This window comes from Erinaceus europaeus, chromosome 5 (assembly GCF_950295315.1).
Source record: "Erinaceus europaeus chromosome 5, mEriEur2.1, whole genome shotgun sequence".
Lineage (NCBI taxonomy): Eukaryota > Metazoa > Chordata > Mammalia > Eulipotyphla > Erinaceidae > Erinaceus > Erinaceus europaeus.
In genome coordinates, this window is record NC_080166.1 from 94433614 (window position 1) to 94460101 (window position 26488).

Consider the following 26488-nt stretch of genomic DNA (forward strand, 5'->3'; position numbering starts at 1 on the left):
GTGTAGATAAATTTGAATGTTACAAAATGGTAGGAATAAAGTGAAATGAAACTAATAAATATTTTAGTGAGATATATGTTGATAAATAATATTGAATAATTAAATAAATCAGTCTTTATATATACCTATAATCTCATTCTGATGAATATAATTATAAAAAACTAGTTCTACGCAGTTTTTTCTTTACCTGGCATATTGTTTATAAAATAAGTTGTGAGGCTGGGTGGTGGTGCACCTAGTTAAGTGCACACATTACAGTGTACAAGGACATAGGTTCAAGTCCCCAGTCCCCATCTGCAGGGGGAAGTCATAAGTGGTGAAGCAGGGCTGTCGGTATCTTTCTGTCTCTCTCCACCACCCTCCCCCTTCCCTCTCAATTTTTGACTGTCTCGATCCAATAAATAAAGACAATATAAAATAAAAATAAAATATAATAATTTGTGTGATATTTGCACAGTTGACAGGAGATATGTATCTTGACTACACAGTAATTAAATTCATTATAAGATTTTATTTGAGACTAATACACATTCTCCAAAAGTATTTCTTTGTATTTTATACCCAGTGGACTGTTATCATTGCTGCAATTCTATATTTTGAGTAATTTTTGTGAGATTCTGAATTTGATAATATTTAGTAATAAACAAATAAGATGAATACTATCCTAAATAATTTTGCCAGTAATAACAGATTTACTAAAGGCCAGATTGTCTTAGTTTAGGTGATAGCTTATCTATGTCAAGCTATCTTTAAAAACAGATCTTAAGAGATTATGAACAATTACATATAAAACATTACATGTAATTATTATTTTCATCACCAGCCCAGAAAGCACACAGGTAAGATTTAGACTTTTTAGACTGAATGGTTTTCAATCTTTTCAAAGAATAATTTCCAAAATATTCATTAGTCACAGAAATTATTGCTAAGGGAGATTTTAGTATATTCTTTCAAATTTCTAAAAATAAACTATGCATTTCTCTGTAGTAATAGAAGTGACAGTGTATTAAAATTTTAAAGTCACATTTTTTTGAAGGCTTAAGCTATTTTCTGTCAGGCCTGTGACTAGTTTAAACATAACCCACAGTGGTTTAATATGTGGCATACAGACAAAAACTTGCTTCACTTTAACTATGTCTAGTTCATTCATTCATTAAAGAAATCCGTTGAATGCCTACTTGGGGACTCACATCTCATTCCTTAATGAAATTCTGGCACATTTTCCCCTGATAAATGAGTGAATGATTACAGTACTTGTTGGAGAGATGACTTCAAACAAAGCAGATACAAATTCTTGATATCAAAATACTACCACCTAGTGGAAGGACAAGTTAGTAAGTAAAAATAGTATGCATTACAAATTTGGGAAGAGGGGTAGCATGGGAAATGCCAAGACAGCAGCAATGCTGTGTGTGCGTGCACATGCATACATATGTGTCTAGTTAAAACTAGAATGACCAGAGTCTTACAGAGGTGGAGCTGTGCGAAAACCTGAAAGGTATGAGGAAGACATTGTTAGATTGTCCAAGACTTAAGGGGCAGTTAAACAGATGTGGATTTCACTATACCTGAAATAGAAAGTCACTGGAAAGATTTGAGTTATTGAATGGCATCATGGAGCAATAGAGCGACATGATAGGATTTATGTCTTCTATGTCTAATGGACATGAGGGAAAGAAAGAGAAAAAAAAAAGGTCATAGAAGGAGGCCAGTTAGTGACAGCTATAATGGTCCAGAAAAAGTTGCAAGTAGATTTCTAAAATAACTTGTCAATGCTGAGAAACAAAGAATGTTTCCTGTTAACATCTTACTCTCAAGTAGGTTGGGTAAATGCAGTATATTCATGTTTATATTTTAAATTTTTAAAAATATTTATTTATTTTGTTCTTGTTTTGTTTTGGTGATTGTTTGTTTTAACAAAACAACTGCCCAGCATTAGCTTGTGGTAGTGTGGGGAGTTGAACCTGGGACTTTGGAGCCTTAGGAATGAAAGTCTTTAGCATAACTATTAATGCTGTCTTCCCCACACCTCATGTTTATATTCTGAGACACATAATAACAAAGTAGTATATCAACTTGTGATTTTTTTATTTTTTATTTCAATAGAATACTCATTTGGGAAGATGGCAGCTTAGAAATTAATAATATTACAAGGAGTGATGGAGGTCTCTATACCTGCTTTGCAGAAAATAACAGAGGGAAAGCTAATAGCACTGGAACTCTTGTTATCACAGGTAAGAATCTATGCCATAAATATTATTTGCTTTTATTAGTTTGATGCTACTGAATTTTCAATGTAGCAAATGTAAGACATGCTAAACTTCTTTTTAAAAGTCCATGTTTTGATATAATTTCCATATCAAATCCCTTCTGGGAGTATCTCTTGTTTGATGAAATGGTTCCTAGAATTTGAAAGAATTCCCTCGTACAGAGAAACACAAATGTACTGATTTTTATTCTTCCAGTGTTCCACATAACAGACTGTCTCATATTCTCTTAAATCATGCTTGTCCTTGTATTCAAAACCAACTAGATCCCACACGCATTATACTGGCACCACTTAATGCTGATATCACTGTTGGAGAAAATGCCACCATGCAGTGTGCTGCTGCCTTTGACCGCACCCTGGATCTTACATTCGTTTGGTCCTTCAATGGCTATGTGATTGATTTTACCAAAGAGAATGTTCACTACCAGCGGAATTACATGGTATGTGCTTTAAATAACCTCTTTAAATTTTGTTTTATTTCCTTGTTTTTACTTTATTGGATAAATACAGAGAGAAATTGTGAGGGAAGGAGAAGACAGAGAATGAGAGAGAAAAAGAGACATCTATAGCTCTGCCTCACCACTTGTGAAGATGCCCCCTACAGGTGGGGACTGGGGGCTTGAACCAGGGTCCTTGTGCATGTTTAGTGCACCAATGCCTGGCCCTAAGTTTCCTCTTGTGAACATGAATCTCCATGACTCCTGCACTGAAATTGCTATTACTTAATCATTCTCATAAATCTGAAAAACAGCCTACCTAAAAAAAAAAGTATTTTACGGTTCTCATATTAATTATTGTATTACTGGGGTATCTAAAAACATAGCTAACCTTAAAGATTTTGATAGAGGTACTACTAAATATTCATTAGGCTTTAGTCAGCTTTTTTCCTTAATTATAATGCAATTTATATGATGTGTACTATAACCTTTAATATCTGGCTGTCCTCTTGGTTCAGGTGCTTTTCTTTCACTTTAAGGGTACAGGGTACAACACTTAGAACAACATAGTATTCAACCTTTAGTTGACGAGTCACAAATTTTAAATTTACTATGTAAGGGAAATAGCCAAATTATGTTTGTGGGAACATTTAGGGAATGAGTCCATGTGATCCTAAATAATGTCAATGGCTGTGAGTTATTTTCTTAAAGAATAGAAAGCAAGCTGGAGAGGTAGCTCACTAAGTTTGAATCCCTGCACCACATAGAAGGTGTCATAGCACTGGAGGAAGCTTCTATCCTAAGGCGCCTTGCCTTGTCTTTCTCTCTGAGTGTAAAAAAAAGTGATGGAATTGTTGATGGATACAGCCTTAACACTGAAAAGAAATGAAAATGAAACATGTTATAACGTCTGTGACTAAGCATAGTGATATCATTGTATAGAAATAAATTAAGCAGGGAGAAATTGCAAGAATAATGACTTGCATAGAAGTACCACCAGGGGATTGGCAGATATGTTATTTCCATTATAGTCTATTGAAGAGGACAACTGACCATTGCTTCTTCTGATCTACCATTTGGAAACATAATTAGCAGAGTGCTGAGCTGGTGTAGTTCTGCCCTTGGACTGTGAGGCAGACAGAGCTTTAGGTTCAAAGCCTGTCCTTACCAGCAGCCGGTGTATGACTGCTGGGGGAAAATAATAATAATAATAATAATAATAACTAGCTAGGAATCTGCAGGCCTGTTTTTCATTTTAGGAGTCAATTATTATTACAAAAATATTCATATTAACTCAATAGACTAATGTTTTTAAGAAATGATACATGAAGATTGATATGAGTGATATATGTATATATATACATATATATCTATATCTTCTTTAAAAAATATATTCTAAGATTTTCACTTTAAAAATCCAAAACAAGAGGGCCCAGGTGGTGGTGCACCTGTTGAGAGCACATGTTTCAGTGCTTAAAGATCTGGGTTTAAGTCCCTGCAAAGGGGAAGTATTACAGGTGTCTTCCCCTTTCTATAGCTCCCTTCCCTTTCAGCTTCTGTCTGTCTCTATCCAAAATAAATAAAATATATTTTAAAAGATTTGTGAAATAATAAAATAATGAAAATCAGGTTGAATATAATAAAATAATGCAAATCAGGTTGAGTAAATTTAAATAGGTGGGAATATTTCTTCTTACTTTGTACTAGATAAATTTATAATGCAACTGTAAATATGTTGTCCATGTTTATGACTTCGGTATAGGTTAACTCTAATCCCAGTTCTCTTTCACTGATCGACGATAACTATAACTATTGATATACAGACAACTTACTGATTCCTTTTAATGTTCAGGCTAAAGTCACTTTAATAAAAAACAACTGGACATCAGCAGAAAACTAATTCAACTTTATACAAAGATGTACTTTTTGCTTAAAAGTTTGAGTTTGTTTTGCTGTGCATGATTACAAACACACCCAACATTTGTAGAATCAGCACCAGTATCTTTCACACTTTCTTCAAATTGTGACCACTTAAAGCACAGGAAATGCTCTTTAGGAGGCCAGATGGTGGGTCATCCAGGAGAGTTCAAACATGACCATGCACAAGGACCCAGGTAGAAGCCCCCAGTCTCCATCTGCAAGGAGGAAGCTTCACAAGTGGTAAATAGAGGTACAGGTGCCTCTCTCTCTCCCTCCCCCCATTCCTTCCCTCTCATTTATGTTTCTATCAGAAAAGAAATTAAAATTAAATTTGATTTAAAAAGGGAAAATGCTACTCAGTTTTTGTGCTCTTAGAGGAAAAAGTAAGATAAACTTACTTGAAAAAGCATACTTTGGAATATTCATAGTTCAGTGATGTTATCAGTGAAAAAAGATAAGACCAGCTATACAACTGATTACTTAATGATTGCATTGAAATCAGCATAAATAGATTTGGGGAGCAGTGCTGGTGACACAGTTGAGTGCATGCCTCACTTTGTGCAAGGACCCAGGTTCAAATCCCCACTCTCTACCTGCAGGCAAGATGCTTCACAAGTGGTGAAGCAGGTCTGCAAGTGTATATGTTTCTCCCTCTTACTTTCTCTGTGAAGAAAAAAACGTAAAGAAAAAAGTCACATAGAGCAGTGTATTTGCATTGCTTGCACTGAGCCCCAACAATAACTTTGGTGACAACAAAAAGAAAAGAAAATATTTGGGAATATTTATTTCTCCAAATTAAGTTAACACTTCATATATACAACTGTTTATATTCCTTTCTCCCAACCTCTGAAAATCAAAGTAATAGAAAAATAAGCCTGGGGATATCACTTGTAAGTATTATAGGGAGCAATAGTGGTTTACAGTAAATACAGTTGTTGATAATGTGTAAAATGTCTCAATTTTCTGTAAAACACTCTCAGGCCCAGCCTAGGTATTCCTCCACCATCTTGCACAGGACTTCTAAGTCCCCACCCCCAGAGTTCTTTACTTTGTTACTTTGTTGCAATACTCCAAACCCAGTTCAACTTCTATTTTGTTTCTCCTTTCTATTCTTCTCAACTTCTGTCCATGAGTGAGATCATACCATATTCATTCTTCCTTTCTTGTCTATATCACTTAGCATGATTCTATTCCATCCTAGATGAGGTGAAGAAGGTGAATTAATCATCCTTAATAGCTGAGTATTATTCCAGTGTGTCTATATACCACAACTTCCTTAGCCACTCATTTGCTATTGGACACGTAGGTTGCTTTTAGGTTTTGGCTATTACAAATTGTGCTGCTTTAAACATAGGTATACACAATTCTTTTTGGATGGGTGTGTTTTATTCTATTGGATATATTCCCAGAAGTTAGTGAGTTGTAGGGTAGGTCCATTTCTAGCCTTCTGGTAGTTCTCCAGACTGCTCTGGACTGCTCAGGGATTGGACAAATTTACATTCCCACCAGCAGTGCAGGAGGATTCCTTTGCCCCTACAACCTTTTCAGCATTTGTTGTTGGCATCCTTTCTCATATATGACATTCTCACAGGAGTAATGTGATATCTCATCGTTGTCCTTACTTGCATTTCTATGACAATAAATGACCTGGAGCAAAAAATAAAGATCGAGAGGTCAGAGATAGAAAGGGAGGGCCAAAGGAACATGGAAAATTAAAGAAAGAATATAAAATACAAAAGAGATACCTATAATTAAAAATGAAAGGAAAAATATTAGAATACTGATTACAAACTAGTAAATTATATCACAAAAATGTAGAAAGATTTTTCACTTTCCTTCTCCCTTGTTGCAGATGATAGCCACAGAGTTTTGTGTAGTTGCCCTTTGATTATAACTAACAAAGAGCAGAATCAAAACTGTAGGCCCATACTCCTCACTCATCAAGCTGGGTTTCAGCTCATTCCATCAAAAATGATCCATGCATGATAGATAACTTGCTTTCTATAAGTGATATACTCACTGGATAAAGATACAACTTAATTGAGTAAAAATGTCAAGTGTACTTTTCCCCCCAACACATTGTAAGTGAAGAAGTGAATTTTCAGAAAGCTCATTTATTTGTTATGTGAGAGAGTCTAGATCTCTACTCAGCTGTGGCTTCTGGTGGTATAGGGAATTGAACCCAATATCTTTGAATCCTGAAGCTTGTGCATATCAGGTAGGCTACCATTGTTTTGAACAGATAAATTTAACTGTCTAAGGAATTTTTAAAAAATTTTACTTAAAGTAAATTATTAAACTTAATTCTGTCTTTTGAACCAATAAAAATCTATAGCACTTTCTCTTGCATCTTCCTGCTCTTTTAAGGCCAACTTCAAAGACAGATTTCAGATTGCTAAAAGTACAAACAAAATTTGAACAAAAACATCCACCTTGCAGAAGATAGTCCTAATGACTGCCAATTACTTTTGGGCTTGTTAATGGACCACTCTTAGAAGTACTCTCCCTTTTTTACCTAAAGCTTAGACAAAGAAACAATGGGATAGCAAATATCAAGGACAGCAAATTTAGAGGAAAGAACATTGCTTAGAGCACTGCTGTCTCTTCAAATTTCACATGTACAATATCATTATGTAAGTTTTTAGCTTCTTAAGTAACAATTTGATACCTAATTCAGGCAATAAATACGTAATCCAATATTTATTCTTTTCAAAATATTGGACTAATAAGAACATATAACCAATAATAATGATAGGAAGTATACTGAATAAAACACTGAATAAGACCAACACAGGCCTTGAAGATTTTTCAGACATACTCTGTGAAATTTAAATTGAAATCTAAATGGTCTACTAGCTATCACAATGATCAAAACAATTGCCATGAAAAGCTGATATCACCATTTATATATTGTAATTTTAAAATTAATATAGATATTTCTAATTAATGAACAGATATAGAAAACATTTAAACTTTTATTTCAAGAGCCTAAATTTGTATTTTCCAATTTTATTTCAGTAACATTTTAATAATTTTGCTGTTCTTCATCTTGCCCACTGGGTGGAGGTGTTGCATAAGATTTCACTTTTCACAATTGGACAGTAATTGAAGTATGATGAAATAAGACATGCATTTTTTTTTTTTCCTCCAGACCACTAAGGTGTGCAATTATAGGTGATTTTTTTAAGTTGACTACTTATACTCTTTCTAATTATACTCATATAATTATTAAGTAACAGTTAATTAAAAGTAACCATTTTAAAAGGTGGATACTTCTTTTAAGAATGTACAGGAAGCCCCCAAAATAAAAATAATATTGTCATTATATTTCATGATCGCACTTTGTGTAAAAATATTTTGAATGGACTAACTTCTTCACAACATGTAGCTACTAATTTAATGCTTCACAAGTGGTGTCTCCATCTCTTTCCCTCTCTACCTCATCCTCCCCACTCAATTTCTTTCTGTATCTATACAAAAATAAATAAGTAAACATTTTTAAAAATGTAGGAGAAGAAATCTCAAAACCAGTGTTAATGAGCACAAAGGCAGGCAAAAAAGACTTTAACTTGCTCCCAGGGACTGTGGAAAATTGAAAAAAGGCTGGAATCCACCAGTGTTCCATTAGTTAGCTTCTCCTTCATCTTCCTCTTCTCCCCAATCATCATCTTCATCTTCTTTACCTTCATCCTGATGTTCTTCTTCATAAATATCTTCTAATCCTTCTGCTGTGTGATCACCATCATCATCTTATTATTCTTCTTCCCTTCATCTTCTTCACCATCCATATTAGAAACCAAATAGTATTATAGAGGATTTGGTCAAATACCATCTTTGATGACCTCTCCTACCTCATCTGCATCAGAACAGTCAGTGACCATGTAAAGAAGCTCTCTGGTTACTCATGCTGTCTCTTCCTGTTGGCTTTATTCTGTGCTTGACTTGAATGTTTTGTCAAATCCTTTCAAGATTCCCATTCTATTTCAGTGAAATTTAAAATTGGATCACCACTCTCATTCAGATGACATTCTTTGGATAGAACTTTATTTTCAACGTAAGGGTTCTCACCAAAGTAAAAAAAAAAAAAAAAAAAAAAAAAAAAGCTATTCTGTAACATGATTGAATACCTTCAAAGTCACCAGTGGGGCAGGATGGTGGCCCACCTGGTTGAGCACACATGCTACAATGAGTAAAGACCCAAGTTTGAGCCCCGAGTCCTCACTTGCAGGGATGCAGTTCAACAAACTAATCTAATCTAATCACAATCCAATTCTGTCCTGCATCTCTCTCCTCTGCCAGAAGAGTCAGGAACAAAGGAAATACGTTCGATAGGGGGTGGGGAGAAGGAAGAAGCTCAAACCAGCGATGACTAAACCAAATGTCCCAGAGGCGGGGGGGGGGGGGGGGGGGGGAGGAGAGACCAAACCAATATCCCGGAGACAGGGGGGTGTGCCCAGCCAACAGTGGACGTGCAAACAGAACACATAGCAAGCAACACAAGCAAACCCAATGTGATGATAAAAACAGAAGGCTTCACAAGCAGAGTCCAGAAGCATACCAACAGGTAAGTATATAAATATTGTTAATTGTAAACTCCATCAATCTGATCTGGGGCCCATAGTCAACACAGGAACCTATGTAACCTTTACATCCCTATAGATCTGAGCTCGCATTCTATGATTACAACTAGGAACTGTACTAATGTCAGGACCCATCTTCCTTGGGTGGTGGTAGGTAGATTATGTTATCTAATCTCCCTTTGGAGAATGGACCAGTCCCTACCATTGTTGATCTACATTGAGGGCAAGGTCCTACAGGGGCCTATACAGGGGTCCATTATGTTGTTCCTGATGGAGATGACCTGTGACAGTGGCGAGAGTCTATCTTGGCGTTACTCTCGATTGCACTCTGTCATTTCACAAACATCTCATAAAAACTGCAGCAAAGGTGGGCGCGAGGAATAACATCATTGCAAGACTGGCCAGCTCCTCATGGGGCGCGAGTGCTTCCACACTACGATCATCATCTCTGGCATTATGCTATTCCACTGCAGAATACTGTGCCCCAGTATGGTTCCGTAGCCCCCATGTCCACTTGGTCGATTCCAAATTATATTCCTCCATGAGGATAATTTCTGGAACCATCCGTTCCACCCCGGTTCCATGGCTGCCAGTTCTTAGCAACATCGCCCCGCCAGATATTCGTCGGGATGCGGCAGCATCTAAGTTCATTTCCCACGTCTACGCTCGACCGGACCTGCCAATATACGCGGATATCTTCACACACACACACACACACACACCCCCCCCCCCCCCGTCCAATGCTTGATGTCTCATCACCCAATCTGGTCCCCTACGCCTACACTGAACTTCTCTGTTCCAGACTCTTGGAAACAGAGTTGACAGTCAGCTGAGGTAAAGAACAAACACCTCATCACAGACCCCTGCAAGCGTCAACCCGGCTTTGACCTAGCACGTTATGATTGGGCCCTCCTCAATTGCTATCGAACAGGCCATGGCCGGTGCGCTGCTATGTTCCATCTCTGGGGAGCCAGAGACGACCCGAACTGCCCCTGCGGCTACAGACAGACTATGACCCACATAGTCAACGACTGCCACCTCTCCAGATTCAAAGGAGGTCTCGAAACTTTACATCAGGCTCAACCTGACGCTGTTGACTGGCTACGGAAGAAGGGCAAATGCTAGAAGAAGAAGAAGTGGCGAGAGGGATCTATTAGAGGTCTAGGCCTATCATGTCTGTGTGGGGATCCCAGGGCTCCCTACTTAGGGCCCCAGGTGATGGGGTGGCCTGTTAGTGAATAAAGAGCCATCATTAAAGTATGCCAGTCTCTCCCCCTTATTCATCTTTTATAGTCCTTGCTTTGTCTAACAAGGTTAGCTTTGGAGTGATTGAGGGACATGTAATAGGAGGTAGGTGAGGAGGGTATCTAGGTCTAATTAGAAATTATTTCATTAGGTACTTCATGGTGTCTTTTTAGGTGTTTCTACTTTCTTGCTTCATTTATTGATTCACTGCAAACTGTTGTGTGCTTTTGTTTTAATGTATATATTTTCCCCTAACTTATATATACATGTACATATCCCCTATTTCTTGGGCCCTGGTCTATATCTAGGCTTTGAGGTTTTCTTAAGAAGTGCACCGTCTAAAATGGGATGAAGCCTAGTCCTGGAATCTCTAAGGTGGGGCTCACTTTACTAACATGCTTCTTTCAGTTCATACCAACTGATACTGCATCTGCTGAATCCAACCTAATCAATGCAGCCAGTACAACCTCGGCATGCTTCACTGTGTCCATAGACGTCAAGCATGGAATGTCAACCCTTCAGCTTCATTACTCTAGTGAGACCTTTCCTAGCTCATAGGACTCCAAATTCACTTTTTATCCTTCCCTCTCTCAACAAAAGCTTATGAAATCAACACCACCATGCTCTGTCAGGGACAAAAAGAAAAACTTCTATTTCTTCGGCTCTGTTGGAAGCTGTAGTAGTGTATGGAATTTTAGCTTTTATCCTCTTTTCTCTGTATTGGGCTCAGAGATTACACTATGTCTCTGTATCAATATGGACAGTCAGCACTTACCAACATGTATCTGTCTACTGTCTCCTGTTTAAATAAATGAAGAAAAAAGAAAGCTTTTAATAGTAATGAAAATCAGCAAAGGGTGGATTGGAGACATTGGATGGGTTAAGTGGGCATTTTGACTACATGGCGCCTTCTTTGATATGTTTAATTGTGATGTTTAATAAACATCACAGTTTTAAGAGGATACTTTAAAGAATTCTTTCCTAGTGATGACTTGAGCACAGCAACTCAATGGGACAGTCAGCAGGACCTGTATAATCTTATTTGGAATCAACATTTTCTCTTTTTAAAATTATTTATTCCCTTTTGTTGCCCTTGTTTTATTGTTATAGTTGTTGTTGGATAGGACAGAGAGAAATGGAGAGAGGAGGGGAAGACAGAGAGGGGGAGAGAAAGGTAGACACCTTTCTCTCTGGCCTCACCTCCTGTGAAGCGACTCCCCTGCTAGGTGGGAAGCTGGGGGCTCGAACCAGGATCCTTGCAAGGTCCTTGCGCTTTGCACCACCTGCGCTTAATCTGCTGCGCTACTGCCCAACTCCCTGGAATTAATATTTTCTATTGTAATTTTGTTCCTGTTTGTTTTTAAATTTTCTTTTTTATTTTCACTGGAGAGGAAAGATGATGCCATTTTTTAATGTTAAAACTGTTCAAGTAACTTTGTTACAATAAAACTAAATGTATACACAAAAAGACCTATTCCAGGAGACTTTGCCAGATAGTTTTTAATATACAGATATCAGTTATTATAATTTAAGTCGTTCACTGTTTGTTGTAATGGATATCTAATCTGAGACCCAAATTTTATGTGACTTTCTTATTGAGGACAAGAAGAGTTAATAACAATTCTTTATTCAGTTTTTGCTGATTGGGCAACATTGGGTTAAATGATTTTTGTATATTTTTCAGTTGATCTATGCAACAGTGTTCCACAGGGCACATATTTTTGTAGAATTGCAGGTGGTCAAACTATAAGGATCTAGGCAATTCTGAGTTATTGCCTTGCCAGGGTTGGGGGACTTAGCTATCTGTGTTGTTTGAAAATCTATGGGCTTATATTGTGCTGAATAGACAACCCCATTCAAGACAAAAGGAGGCAAATGCCTTACCTTAGACTATTTTCCTTTTTTATAGAAAATATTATACTGAACAAGTGAAAAAATTTAAACTTAAAGTCTATTGCTACCATCTTTATAGATTAGTATATGACTGAAAATGAAGATGATAATAATAGAACATAATTAATTGTATTTATTTCAATTTCATTCTCCCTCTGCTTACTTTTGAACAAGGAAGTGAAGATTGTTCAGAGTTATGGGGAAGCAGAGAAGAAAAGGTTGGGCAATCATCTTGTAAGGCCAAGGGAAAAAATTCAGTGCAGAAGAAACCAGTTTAAGGAATGAAGTAGTTTAAGCCCTAAAGTTCTGGCTCTAACCCAAGAGGGATTTTCTTCCCTTTTGGTCATCCATGGAGACATTTTTCATTATCACAAATAAGTGGAAGTGTGCAGGGAAGGGCTGTGTTTAACATGTATGTTAGTGAACATCAGATATGCCTTACCCCTCTCTACCCCTCTACATCAAGAGAATTTTCTCAATTCATTTATTCTTATCAGTTATTTATGTCATCAATTAACATACACTTCCTCCCGATTTTACTTAAATTTTTACATTTTTGAAAATATTTTGTTTATTTTAATGAGAGACACAGAGACAAAGATACAGAAAGAGCTATAAAGACCAGAGCATTACTCAGCCCTGGTTTATGGTGGTACTTGGACTGAACCTGGGACCTCAGAGTCTCAGAGATGAAAGTCTTTTGCATAACCATTATATAATCTCTGCAGTCCAATTTGTATATTTCTAATGACTTTACTTCAGTTCCAAAGAATTTGTTAAGCCATGTCTTTTAAAATGACTCACATTCAGGCAGTGATAATACTAATGCTACATTTAAAATCATACTAACTTGAATATTAGATAATATATATGTGTGAAAATGTTAAAATGACTAAAAATTTTTGAAGATTCAAGTTGGTATCTTGAGCAGTGAAATATAATGATATTTAAAACATGTATTTATAAATATTTATTTATTCATTTACGTACGAGAAAGAGAGTAAGAGAGGGCACATTCTGGAACATATGATGCCTTGGATGGAACCCAGGACCTCATGCTCTATAGTACTTTGCTGTTCCAACTCCTGATATATTATATATATATATATATATATATATATATATATATGTTTACATATATATACATATATATTATATATATGTATATATATGTTTACATATATATATTTATGAGTTCAACAATAGTATATAGGGAAATGGAAAAACATAGATGGCTAGTTGGAATATTACATGTGGCAAGAAATGTATGATTACTGAATATAGTTGGTTGGCATATAGGAAGACCATTTTTTCTTTCTCTCCATCCACCCACTCACCCACCAGGGTTATCCCTGGGACTCAGTACCTGTACAAGGTATCCACCATTCCTGTTTTTGTTTGTTTGTTTGTTTTGTTTTTTAGTTTGACAAGACAGAGAGAAATTGAAAGGAAAGAAGGAATTAAAGAGGGAGAGAGAGAGAGAGAGAAAGACACCTACAGAAAGATACTGCTTCATTGCTTGAAAATCTTCCTTCCTACAGTCTGGGACTGGGGATTTGAGACATTTGCACTCAGCCTAGTGTGTCACTGCTTGGTCCCCTTGTACTATTTTCTACTTTATGATATTTCAAATTTTAAACAGGGAAAATTGAATAGATGAAATAACTAATTAAATGTAATTTAAATTCTTCTTGCAATGAGAAAGAAATTATTTTCACTTACCAAATTTTGACATGGTAAAACTAGCTTAAAATATGAAATTCCTTATCTTTAAATGGAACTCTGAACAATATTTTATTGAGTATTATAAAATAAAAAAGGAAATGCATTGAAAGAAACAAGCATATTTCCAGATATTGAAAGGAAATTTAGTAAATAAACTTAACTCTTGGTTGGAGTTGTATAGTCATGGTAGCAGTGCCAGTGTCAATGATAGGAAGAAGAAGAGGGGATTTATTACAATATTGTTACTAGCAGCAGTGTTCATATTTCATTAATAGCCATTGCGGTCTAAGTAGTAGTGGTGGTAGTTGCGGTGGTACTGTATCTTCACTTCTCCAGTAAGATTAAGAGTAATGACTATATCACAGAATTGTTCTGAAAAGAGAATGTACATCTGTGAAGCATTTATAATAGCCCTTGGCTCCCATAAAACTCTTACTAAATATTAGCTTCTATTTATGTTGGTGATGGTAGGATAGTTTGCAGTGCATATAGCACATTTGATATAATTATTTCTTTAACCTAAGAAGTCAAAAGTAAAAAATATTATTTTTGGCATTTTGTGGATATATATTATGTGGATGGATTAGCTGTTTTAATACTTTTTGTTTTTTTAAGTTTCTATATTATTTTATTTAAAAGGGATGCTTCCTCCAATCTTATTTGTCTCTTCAGAAAATTTAGTAAAATAAAACAAACATTTTGGTTACTTCATGACCATTTGATAGCATCTACACTTTATCTATGTCTGGTATGTACTGTGGACTGGTATTTACTGTTGTTCACTTAAGTCATTCAATTTTCATTTTTAAAACTTCATTTATTTGGTGGGGGGGGGGTAGAAGGAACATGCATTTGTATTTTGGAAGCCTTCCAATTTAAACTGGGGAAATTTCTGAGTGGTTAACCACATAGACACTTTGGAACATCCCTGAGCTTTGCTATCACAATTTCCAGTATGTGATTCAACTCTCCTCATACGAAGGGAAGCATTTTGTAATTTAGCCAAGCTGTGGTTTTCGGTGAAAATGTCGAGCGCATTCGTATCTAATTTGTGGCTAGAATGTGCTGAGGTTCATGGTCTTCACTTGCTTTGTAAGCATTCTGTGAGCCACTGAGAACCTCAACTTCATCCTGATGTATGGAAAGAGCTTGTACCATTTATAAAAAGTTCAGGAAATTTTTTATACATCCGGAGCTATACTGGAAATGATGCAATATCTTTTCTTCTGTTTTTTTTTTTTTTAGGAGTGTCTGTGCCACACCTTCACCAAATATAGAGCAAATTAGAATAAATGTTGAAGTCACTTATTATTGCTTTATACCAATAGGTGTCATAGCCTACCTAAGAGTAAAGGTTTAGGGAGTCCGGCGGTAGTGCAGCGCCTTAAGCGCACGTGGCTTGAAGCTCAAGAACCCGCTTAAGAATTCCGGTTCAAGCTCCTGGCTTCCCACCTGCAGATGAGTCACTTCACAGGCAGTGAAGCAGGTCTGCAGGTGTCTGTCTTTCTCTCTTCCTCTCTCCATTTCTCTCTGAAATATCCAACAACAACGTCAATAATAACTGCAACAATAAAACAACAAGGGCAACAAAAGGAAATAAATATTTTTTAAAAAAGAGTAAAGGTTTAAAAGATATGACTTCTAAAAATAATATTAATATTTTTAGAATAATTTAATTTAAAAGTATAAAAGTATATTCTGAAGAATTACAAATTTAATGTAATATTTAAAGACAGAAAAATTTTTATATGTAAAATATAAAATCAAGATCATATAACTCTTCTTAAAATGAAATATATTAGCAGCAATATGCTTCAGACTGAGACTGTGTGGGGAACAGAGAGCAATTTCTTTAAAAAAAAAGAGAGAGAGAATATGGTATTCTGACAGGGAGATGTGAAATTGTACACATGTGACAAAAGTTTTAAATAAATATTTCCTCCAACAAAGTGACCTATTAAAGAATAGAAGGATTTAAATACTTTACAAAGGGCAATTAGAAGTCCACAGCCATTTGTTGTATATTACTTTTATGCTTTCATTACTTATATTGTAAGGTTGAAGAAACATTTAAAATTGCTGAAATGCTTGTTTTCAATTCTAGTTTCAAACATGGATCATTGAAATATAGGGAATTTTGCAATAAGATTATTAGATGCATGAAGCACTGAGTATCCAAATTGAAAGAGTATTATAGAACTAAGTGGCTTCTATTTTATGCAAATATTATTCTTTCTAAAATACAGCTATTACCTGTGTCATAATAGTTTGAAAAGATTTTACTTAATACAATTGTATTAATGAATATTTAGTGTTAAAATGCAGTGTTATTAAGAATGTCAAAGCACATTAAACCAATTTGCTTTACAAGTACATGGTTTTTAGAATTATTTTATTTTACTATAATTATATTATGTTGTCTAATTTTTCTTACTGTATAATTTTAAATATATTACAATCAGCTTTTTTCATAGCACCAGAGATGTTTTATTACTTTCCATATATATTATCCTCACCTCAGATATTTTTAATATAATTATAAATAATAAAATAAAATCTTTGCTCTTTTCTTAGACGATTTCTAACTGCAAGCAGCTAGGCCAATTAGAAACTTGGACAAAATCTCTAAGAATATATTCACTTGAAATATCAACCACAAGTCTAGGAGTTGGCAAAATCACCCTCAGTTTTGATACTTATTAGAAGGGACTCTTAAATCTCCCTAAAGCTATTATATTCATGATTTAGTTTATTACAAGAAAAGTATACAGGTTAAAATCGGATACTGGGTAGGGTGCATAGGGCAGAGTCCAGGAAGTACCAACCATGGTTTCCATTATTCCTTCCCTGTAGAGACAAGATGCTTTCATCTATTAGTCTTGGAGTTTTGAACAGTATTGCAAATGATAGAAGCGTAGCCTAGCAATGTTTGACACAGATATTGCTGAGATCTAATTGTGTTGATGTGACTGATTGTACAAATGGTTTCTCTTTTTTTAAAAAAAGGTTAATCTTAGCCTCTAGGTTGATTGATAGCATGTAAGCCTTCCCCAAGTAGCAAAGCTAGACTTTCTGACTTGACCAAAACATTCTTTAATGCTATATATGTGTGACCAGCTCCCACTCTAATTCACATTGTTAGATTATTCACTATATTCAGGCAGAGACAAAGTAGATTACCTTCCAGAAATTGAGAACAAAGACCAGACTTCTTTGAGTTAAGAAGGAATTTATTAAATTTATGTATGAATTGGAAAACTTAGAGACTTTTATATACTTATATATTAACTGCATTCTTATAAATTTAAATTTTATTCCCCAAACTTTCATATTTCCTCATGAAGTTGGTGTATAAATGTAATATATTATTTATAAATAATTTATTTTATTTTATAATCATACTTGTTCTCAATTCATCTATTTCATCTTAATATAAACTTGATTATGATAGCATTTGTTTAAAAAAATCCAATTATCTTTATAGGGGTAATTTTGTTGAATAGTAGATAAAGCATTTTTTTAAATGATATACTATAGATATTTAATTCATATATGAAATGTTTACTTGTTGAGCTCCTTATATATGTCAGATATAACATTAAGTAATTTTTAAGTATTATTTAATATATGTGAAGTATTATTCATTGTTAGAAGGAAAGAGAAAGAAAAACAGAGAGAACTAGGGCATCATATCTTATGTGTTCCCAGGGATGGAACTTGGAACATCAAACATGAAATTTTTAACATGACAGTCCACCACTTAGCCACCGCCAAATTATAACAATAAATAATTTGGGGGTAATGTAAATAAGACTGAGTTCCTCCCTCAAGCAGAAAGAAAAAAATAATAATTCAGTTATAGTAGGAAAGAATAGTTATAATGAAAATATACAAAGGACAACTTTTAACCTAGACTTTGGATTCTAGAATAGAAAGAGGCATGTAAACTACGAGTTGCAGTTGACTATGCCGTAGAAATGGGCAATGTGGGATCCAGACAATGAAAAAGTTATGTACTGAGGTTTGTAGGTGAGAGCGCAGTATAAATTGTCCACAGTTACTCAAGTATGAGGAATGGATGAGGAACTACTGGAAGGAAGGAAGGAAAGAAGGAAGGAAGGAAGGAAGGAAGGAAGGAAGGGAGGAAGGAAGAAAAGGTTATGTGAGGAAAGTGTTTCCTACACTAGCAAGCAGTTCTCAGATGCCCAGTGTCAGGTTTAACGCAATTAGGGGATTATCTATATTCAATTTTCTGAGAAAAATGTGGTGTCATCAGAAAACAAAGCTGAGTGTTTGGGGAAGTAATATCTAGTACAGTTAGGAAGTAAAGTAAAATGAGTTGAAACAGATTAGAACTGACAGAGAAGGAAGAAGTGGAACAAAGGAAAAACTAAAAGGAGAAAGTAATATTTGAAGAAATAATTATTTTCAGAGTCCAAAAAACCATATTATTTATTTACTTTTTTATTAATCCAAAAACTTCATTTCTGGAAAATAAGTGAAAAGAAAAAGGAGTGAAAAGATCAGATTGGGTGCAAGTAAGGCAGCAGGACACAGGGAGACATGAAGGCCACTGGGGAAATCAGTAGTAAAAGTATGGCTAACAGAGCAGACATATATCCTGCCTTGTGAGATACAACTAACAGCTTGCCATCTTGAATTCTTTAATAAACCTATATCGCCGGGTTATATTTCATGTTAGAAGGTTTCATGATAAAAAAGAATTGGTGAAGTTTCTATTTTGTGTCTGTGTATTTAGTATCACAACAAAAAAGCAGATCAAGAGAGCAGAAGAAAAACACTCTTCTTCCTTGGTAGTTTGGAGCAACCTTGGTAACTGGCTTTTTAAACAAGTTAGACCTCAGTGGATAAGAAAAACCCCAATCCACATAAAATTGCCTATCTTTTAGCCACATTCTCCCTAAATTCTGATACCAAGTAACAAGGTATGTGTGTATTGAATAATTGTGTATGTGGAGAATTTAGTGTCCTGTTACAAGGAACTGACCCAATTTTCTCATATTATAATTAGCTATTGTTATTAACCTCATTAATCAAGCAACAACTGCAAGCCTAAGCACTTTCCAACTTCAACAGTCTAATGTGAAGAGGTCACCAGGAAAGCTATAGTAAAACAGAACCAGTCCACATACAGTCATTAAACATTCAACATCTAAAATTCTGCAGACCTAATACATTGCATAATCTGTTATGTCAGATATTAACCTAGCCATTCATTATTTGTTGTTTAATATATCTATGCTCGAGAAGTAAATTAATGTTTTCATTCTTGTGAAAAACCACATGTCTTATAAAAAAATGAGTTTTTCAAATTTTTTCATAAGGGGGTATTTTGGAGTTACTGTCCATGGACTCTGGAAGATTCCCACACCAAACAAGCTGAATCATCTTAGTTAAATTATAGGACTGTTCAATCTTACTTTTTATCTTTGTTAAAATGGGTATAATATGAATTAAATTGATAAAGCTGCAGCCATAGAGAATTGAGTAAGATAATATGCATATTTGAATAATGGAGGACCCAGCTGCAAAATATGGGTCAATAAATATTCATTATATTCCATCCATTTTGTCCTGAAGGACACAGTATCATCTACCTTAACAGTAGTGACCCATTGAGTGTATGCCCCATAACTTCTTTATCCAGTTATCTGTTAATGGGTATTTAGGTTGCTTCCACACTTTGGCTATTGTCAGTAGTCCAGCTATGAACATGGGGATATATATAGATCCCTTCAAATTAATGGTTTCATGTTTTCTGAATAAATGGCCAAGAGTAGTATTGCTGGGTAAAGCTTTTCCATTTTTATTTGTTTAACGATTCTCCGTAAGGTTTTCCATAATGACTGTACGTGTTTGCATTCCCTCCAGTAGTGCAACAGAGTTCCTCTTCATATCCTTATCAACACTTAATGTTTTCTTTTTTATTGATGCAGGCCTTGCATAAATAATAATAATAATAATAATAACCAATATATCTCTAAGGGCTTGGAAGAACTGTGGGGGATTGAAGGCACATACTTTGATGTTTTGATGGTGGGAGTAATATAGAAGTATACCATTGTTATAGTCTTATAAATCATGAGTAAATCACAAATAAAAATAAATAAATAACTTTTAGCTATGTTTAGAGGTTCCATTGAGATGGTGATATCATGTTAAGCAACATTCACTCAGAATTTCTTTTTAAAAGTTTTTTTTTAGTGATGTATCAAAATTTCTTTTTTTAAAGGAGTTTTGTTTGCTTGTTTGAGAGATAGTAGGAGAGTGAGAAAGATTACCCAAAATCACTGTGGTACATGCTCTACCAGGAATTGGACTCAGGATCGTATGCTTAGAAAGTCTAACACTTTATCTAATGTGCCATCTTTCACACCACTCAGAATTTATTCGTTAAGAAATCTCGAGGGAGTCGGGCTGTAGTGCAGCGGGTTAAGCGCAGGTGGCGCTAAGCACAAGGACCCGCATAAGGATCCTGGTTCAAGCCCTGGCTCCCCACCTGCAGGGGAGTCGCTTCACAGGCGGTGAAGCAGGTCTGCAGGTGTCTATCTTTCTCTCCCTCTCTCTGTCTTCCCCCTCCCCTCTCCATTTCTCTCTGTCCTATCCAACAACAATGACAACAATAATAACTACAACAATAAAACAACAAGGGCAACAAAAGGGAATAAATAAATAAATAAAAATAAATATTTAAAAAAGAAATCTCAAACACTCTACTAAGAACAGTGCAGTGATCAAGATATAAATTCTTGTTGACACTGAGTTTGTATTTTGACAAAAGCGAACGCTTAAGATTTATCCACTTAGACAATTCCTGCAAACTCTTAGTATCTTTGTGAAATGAAGTATTGCATCCCTAAATTTGTTTTGAAATACTAATTTGTTTTAGAAATACTAATTTGTTTTGCAAAAACAAATTAGTATTTCTTTCTAGACATACTGCATTTATCTCTCCTCACTGACATTTAGCATCAAGACTTTTATACCTTACCATTCAGTTTAAAATGTATCAATGAAATACCTTATTTTAGCCTTTGCTTGCTCTATGTATGCTCTTTGACAATGTAAACAATCAATGTTAAATAGAAATTATTTAACTTTAAATGTTTTATTTATTTAATCTTAAAGAATATTTTCAAGTTAACTTTAATCTCATTTATTTTGATGTAATATTTTATAAGATTATATGACTACAAGATTATAGTTATTTTTTTCCTTCTTTTTTATAATCCATTTTTAATGAGAGAATGAGACCCATGACCCACACAACTGCTTGTGAAGCTTGCCTCTGCATATTGGAACACAGGTTTGAACCGGTTCCTCCTGCAGGGTAGTGTTTTCTTTACCAGTTGCGTCACATTACCGCCAGCCCCAGAGCACTAGTTTCACATTGAGCCCATCACCAAAGTTCTTTGCCCCCTGCCACCCTCACTACTCCAAAGTTCTCATAAAGTCTGAGAGGCTAGTTTTGAACCTCAGAATTTAAATAGCCTTAGCAAGGTTATATGGCTAACATATCTTAAAGTTTTTATAATTGTTGTCATTTCATATATTCCTTGTCTCCTCAGTGTCATGTAGTCCATGAAAGATGGATATTTGATTGGCTGCTGTTTTTTGTTTACAGCTGGATGCTAACGGGGAACTTCTTATCCGAAATGCCCAGCTGAAGCATGCTGGGAGATACACGTGCACCGCTCAGACAATCGTGGACAATTCCTCAGCTTCTGCTGACCTTGTTGTGCGAGGTAAGAGTTGCAACATTTCAAAACTGCAAAAACCAAAGGTATTTGACTTGCATAAATATGTATCATTTTCTGGTAAATCTAGTTCTAGTTCTTATGCATTTAGAGTCTCGATCCTTAAGGATAACTTCTCACTTACACCTAAGAGTGCTTTATGCTAGACAAGTAGTAAACAATACTGATTTGTTTGTTTTACTAAGTTCATAGAAACTTACACCACATACCTCCTACTAAATTTGTTTTTGAACTTACTGTTTACCAGAAGTTCTCTTTTCCTACTAATACGTTTAGTATGTTGACTACAATGCTATTTACATAGGTTACATAAAAACATACTGGTATCATTTGCTGTAACCTCAAATATTATATCTTAGAATTGAAATTTAATTTATGTATATATTGTGTTTCTGCTATTGTTTGTGTTTATACTAGTGATTTTGTTAATAGACATTATTGAGAATGTGCTGTGATTCATGCTTACTCATGCTTAAAAGGCAACCTTTTCCTGTGGATCTTTGTTGCATAGTTGTGGAGTCAGCTGGGAACATACCACAATCTTGTTTAAAATGATTGGTTGGCTTTTCATTTTCAGACTGAAGATCATTTTTTTAACATGGCCTCTAATAAATTCTATGTGCTGCCCCAGACTGTCTACTTTTAATCTCATACCATCCCTCTGAAATAACTCTACTATTCAACTAAGTATACAAAAATACCCTCATATTTAAATCTCTGTTTTCATGTTTTTCAACCTTCCTCCCATGGTTATTGCCCAAATCTTATCTGTCGCTCACGACTTAGCTCAAGTGTTACCAAATTCATAAACCCTTTACTTACCATTCTTCATTCCCTAATACTGACATTTAGTACATCCTCTAATGTGTTGTATATCTATTAATCTGTGTATGTGACTTAACTCCTCTACCAAGATATACATATGAGCTTTGTATTAATACTTAGTAAGTTGCAGAATTCCAGCTTTGTTTCATTATTAGTTGTTTTTTCTCTGTCTCAGTGCCAGGTTAAAGTTTCTGTTTTTTATCATTTTCACTTACTATAAATACCCTTATGGTATACATTTGATTTTGCCTTTTAGTCAGTTTTTGATAACAAGTACTAGTAAGTCAAATAATATACTCTGTTTGCCTTAATACTCTTTCTAGGTCCAGATCAATATAATTTCACTCAAAGCTACATTTGTTCTTCATTTCCCTGTAAGCCAATGATAGTATGGAGCCCCTAAATCACATCAGGACAGATAAGCACTTTATTCCAGTTGAGTATATTCTACAGCAGAGTAACAAACTGAAGTAGTAAAACTGAAGTTGGTTTATCCAAATGAACTAAGACATTCAATTCACATATTATTTAATAAACCAACAAACTCCCACAAAACTATGAAACATTAAACCAAATCATGTACATTTAGGTTCAGTATTTCCATTTAAAGTATTTCACTTCCTCGTACATTTATTATCTTTGCGAGTAATCAGGGTGAGGACCTACGACACCATTCATCCTAATTAGACTAGTAGCTATGATGCACTTCCAACAACAGCCTATGCATGAATTTACTTGTAATTGTTTACATGTTAAAGGGATCATCATTAATGTTATAACTGAGATTACAATACAATGCTTGCACATTCAGTGTCTTTAAGTGTACATTTTATCACACTTTAAGAACCTCACAGTGTTCAAGGGAAGAACAAGTTCAAGAGATCTAATAGAAGAGTATTATTGATACTGTCCACACAAACTTAGGCAATAATAAGCACAAAAGGCTCAATTTTTGTAGAGGTAAAACCTATATTAAAAAAACTGTGATGTGGAAATCATTTTTTCTAAAGCTTTTAAATACAAGGAAAAATATTTTAACGTAACTTGGAAAGTGTATCTATTAGAAATATGATATAGCAGTTTAGGTCTCTGTACTAAGAGCTGGGTGGTAATAAAATTTACAGGTTGGTGGAAAACATTGCATAGCACTGATAAAGTCTGTATAGCAATAATTATCCTCTAAGCTTTATTGCTTATAACAGAAATGTATTAATTTTATATCAAGAGAAATTTTCAATTAAAATAGTTAAATATATTTCTATGTGGTTCCTACTAAAATATGTAAAGTAGAACTTTATATATTTAAATTATAGGTTATAACATTAAATAGTTTTAGTGTTATAAGTTAGCAATATATAAGAGAAGATGCCATGTTTTAAGCAATATTATCACTTGCCAGTTTATCCGTCTACATTTAGTTTTCATTAAGTTTAAGAAATCATGATCTGTAGTTATTGGAGAGTGTTCTATGAAAAAGTAAATCTCTCAAATTTTCATACAGTTGTTCATATTTACATGCATTTTATTGAAAAGAGAATTTACTATTTTCATCAGATTTTCATAGTCAGCAATAACTCAAATGACATTAAATTGTAACTTAGTAGGGAACTGGGTGATAGCTCATTCAGTATGTAGAGTGGACACTTTGCCATGGACAAGGAGTTAGGGATTAGGGTTACGGTTAAGGACTAGAGGTTATAGACTGGGGTTAGGAGTTAGGTATTAGAGCCAGAGCATAATACACATGAAAACCTTCATGATGAGTAGTAGAGGTGGAGTGGTGTTCTGTTGTTTCTCTTTCTCCTATCCTCAGCTCTGTCACTATCTAAGAAAATAACAATAAATATGGAGTGGAGAAGAGTCAGCCAAGATCTGTGGATTCATTCAAACTCCAAACCCCATTTAAAATCCTTTCAGAATAAAAATGCTCACATCTAAGATTAAGCCCATTTATATCATGAGTCTAGAAGTAAACTAAATCTGACTTATTCTAAATATAAAACTAAAACTAAATATAAAAAATGACCAATGAAATAAGTAAGGTTATTTCTGATTCCACAGATCATTTTATCCAAAGAAAATTAACTTAATTTTTTTCTGTTTAACATACTGTAAAACTGAGAAATAAGAAAGATATTAGCAATTGATTTTAGCTTATTGTGTTTAAAAAATAGAAAATGGCCACAGTAATCAGATATGAGCCATTCTTTTATAGTAAACATAAATGTTTACTTATAAAAATTATACCAAATTTATCAATACTTAAGCATTCATTGAGTCCACAGATCTTCAAGAGAAAAGGATCTTAAAGCATATACACATTGTCTATTTCTCTACTTATGCACACAATTTCAAATCATGATGCTATGTGTCCGTGAAATTTGCACATTGATTTCCAGTCTATCTTTTAATATTAGCTCTATCCTTTCACTTTAGAAATACTTGTGCTAGTGAGCCTACAGTATAAAAATGATTTTTTTCAAAAGAATTCTTACTTCAAACAATATTTTCGTAGGAACTTATGAGAGTAGAGAGTGACACAAAAGGGAAGGAGTCATGGACTTGGAGTAGGAAGAAAGCAGAGGCTGGTTTATTAGAATATCTTGGCAAGCCAGGCAGCAGGCCAGTTTGAGAATAACAAACTGACAGCAGGGAAAAAGGCTTGAGGTTTATGTAGGGAATTCATAGCTGTTTTGTGATGGTATTTCTCATTTTCTAGCCTGTCTTTTCCTATTATTAACCTTTAAAGCCATCAGCCTTTCTGTCCTAGTAAACTGTTCTTCTTTGAAGATATTGGTGTTTGCCCTTGCTGTTATTGCTAGAACAGCTATGCATTCTTGTAAACACAAGAATATATTTATTGGGATGTGCTGGGGATTGTATAGTGATCCTTTAACTTACATGCCTTATGTTGCCCAAAAATACCCTTATTGATTTAAAGTTAGCCCTTGGCAAAAACTCAATATATGGAAATGATATTTACTGCTAAAAATAAGTTAAAAAGCATTTTTTCAAACAATATGTTAGTTTCATCTTCTGGAAAAAGTCATAGCTAAATGATAACTTTGGGTAAATAAATACTGATAGTAGAATGCTCTTGCTGAGACAGTGGGGCTTTAACGCAGTTTCTTCAGGATTCTAATATATTTGGATAGATAGAACATGAAATTATGCAAAAAAAATTGTAAGCCACATAAGAACCAAGAAGGGGGGGGGAACAACTCTTTAGATTTGGAGTCCAGGCTACATTAAATAACCTAATCATCAGAATAATAATAAAAATGCTTTTTTTAAAAAAAAGTATTTACTTATTTATTTCTTTATTTATTCATGAGAAAGATAGGAGGACAGAAAGAACCACACATCACTCAGGTACACGTGCTGCTGGGGATCAAACTCAGGATCTCATGGTTGAAAATCCAATGCTTTAGCCACTGCACCACCTCCCGGACCACTCACTGGATATTCTTTATTTTTATTAGTGATTTAATAGTGGTTTAAAGGTTATAAAATTATTCCCGGTTCGAGCCCCTGGCTCCCCACCTGCAGGGGAGTCGCTTCACGGGCGGTGAAGCAGGTCTGCAGGTGTCTTTCTCTCCCCTCTCTCTCTGTCTTCCCCTCCTCTCTCCATTTCTCTCTGTCCTATCCAACAACAAAGCAACGTCAACAATGGCAATAATAACCACAACAAGGCTGCAACAACTAGGGCAACAAAAAAAATAAAAAATAAAAAATAAAGGTTATAAAATTATAAGGGTATAGTTTCACATCCACCACCAAAGTTCTGTCTTCCCGCTCCCATGTCAATAGCCACTG

At 34.9% G+C, this 26488-nt stretch overlaps 1 protein-coding gene across 4 annotated transcripts in view; it reads left to right on the forward strand.

Annotated features, from left to right (window-relative positions):
* The window catches only part of CNTN1 (contactin 1), a 340636-nt gene that overhangs the window by 210572 nt on the left and 103576 nt on the right, over positions 1–26488 (forward strand). For all 4 annotated transcript variants that reach the window (XM_007531154.3, XM_060191553.1, XM_060191554.1 and 1 more), the window contains 3 exons: positions 2107–2234; positions 2534–2709; positions 21715–21835. In XM_007531154.3, the coding sequence (XP_007531216.2) occupies positions 2107–2234; positions 2534–2709; positions 21715–21835 (425 nt within the window). The remainder of the gene's footprint in view (positions 1–2106; positions 2235–2533; positions 2710–21714; positions 21836–26488) is intronic.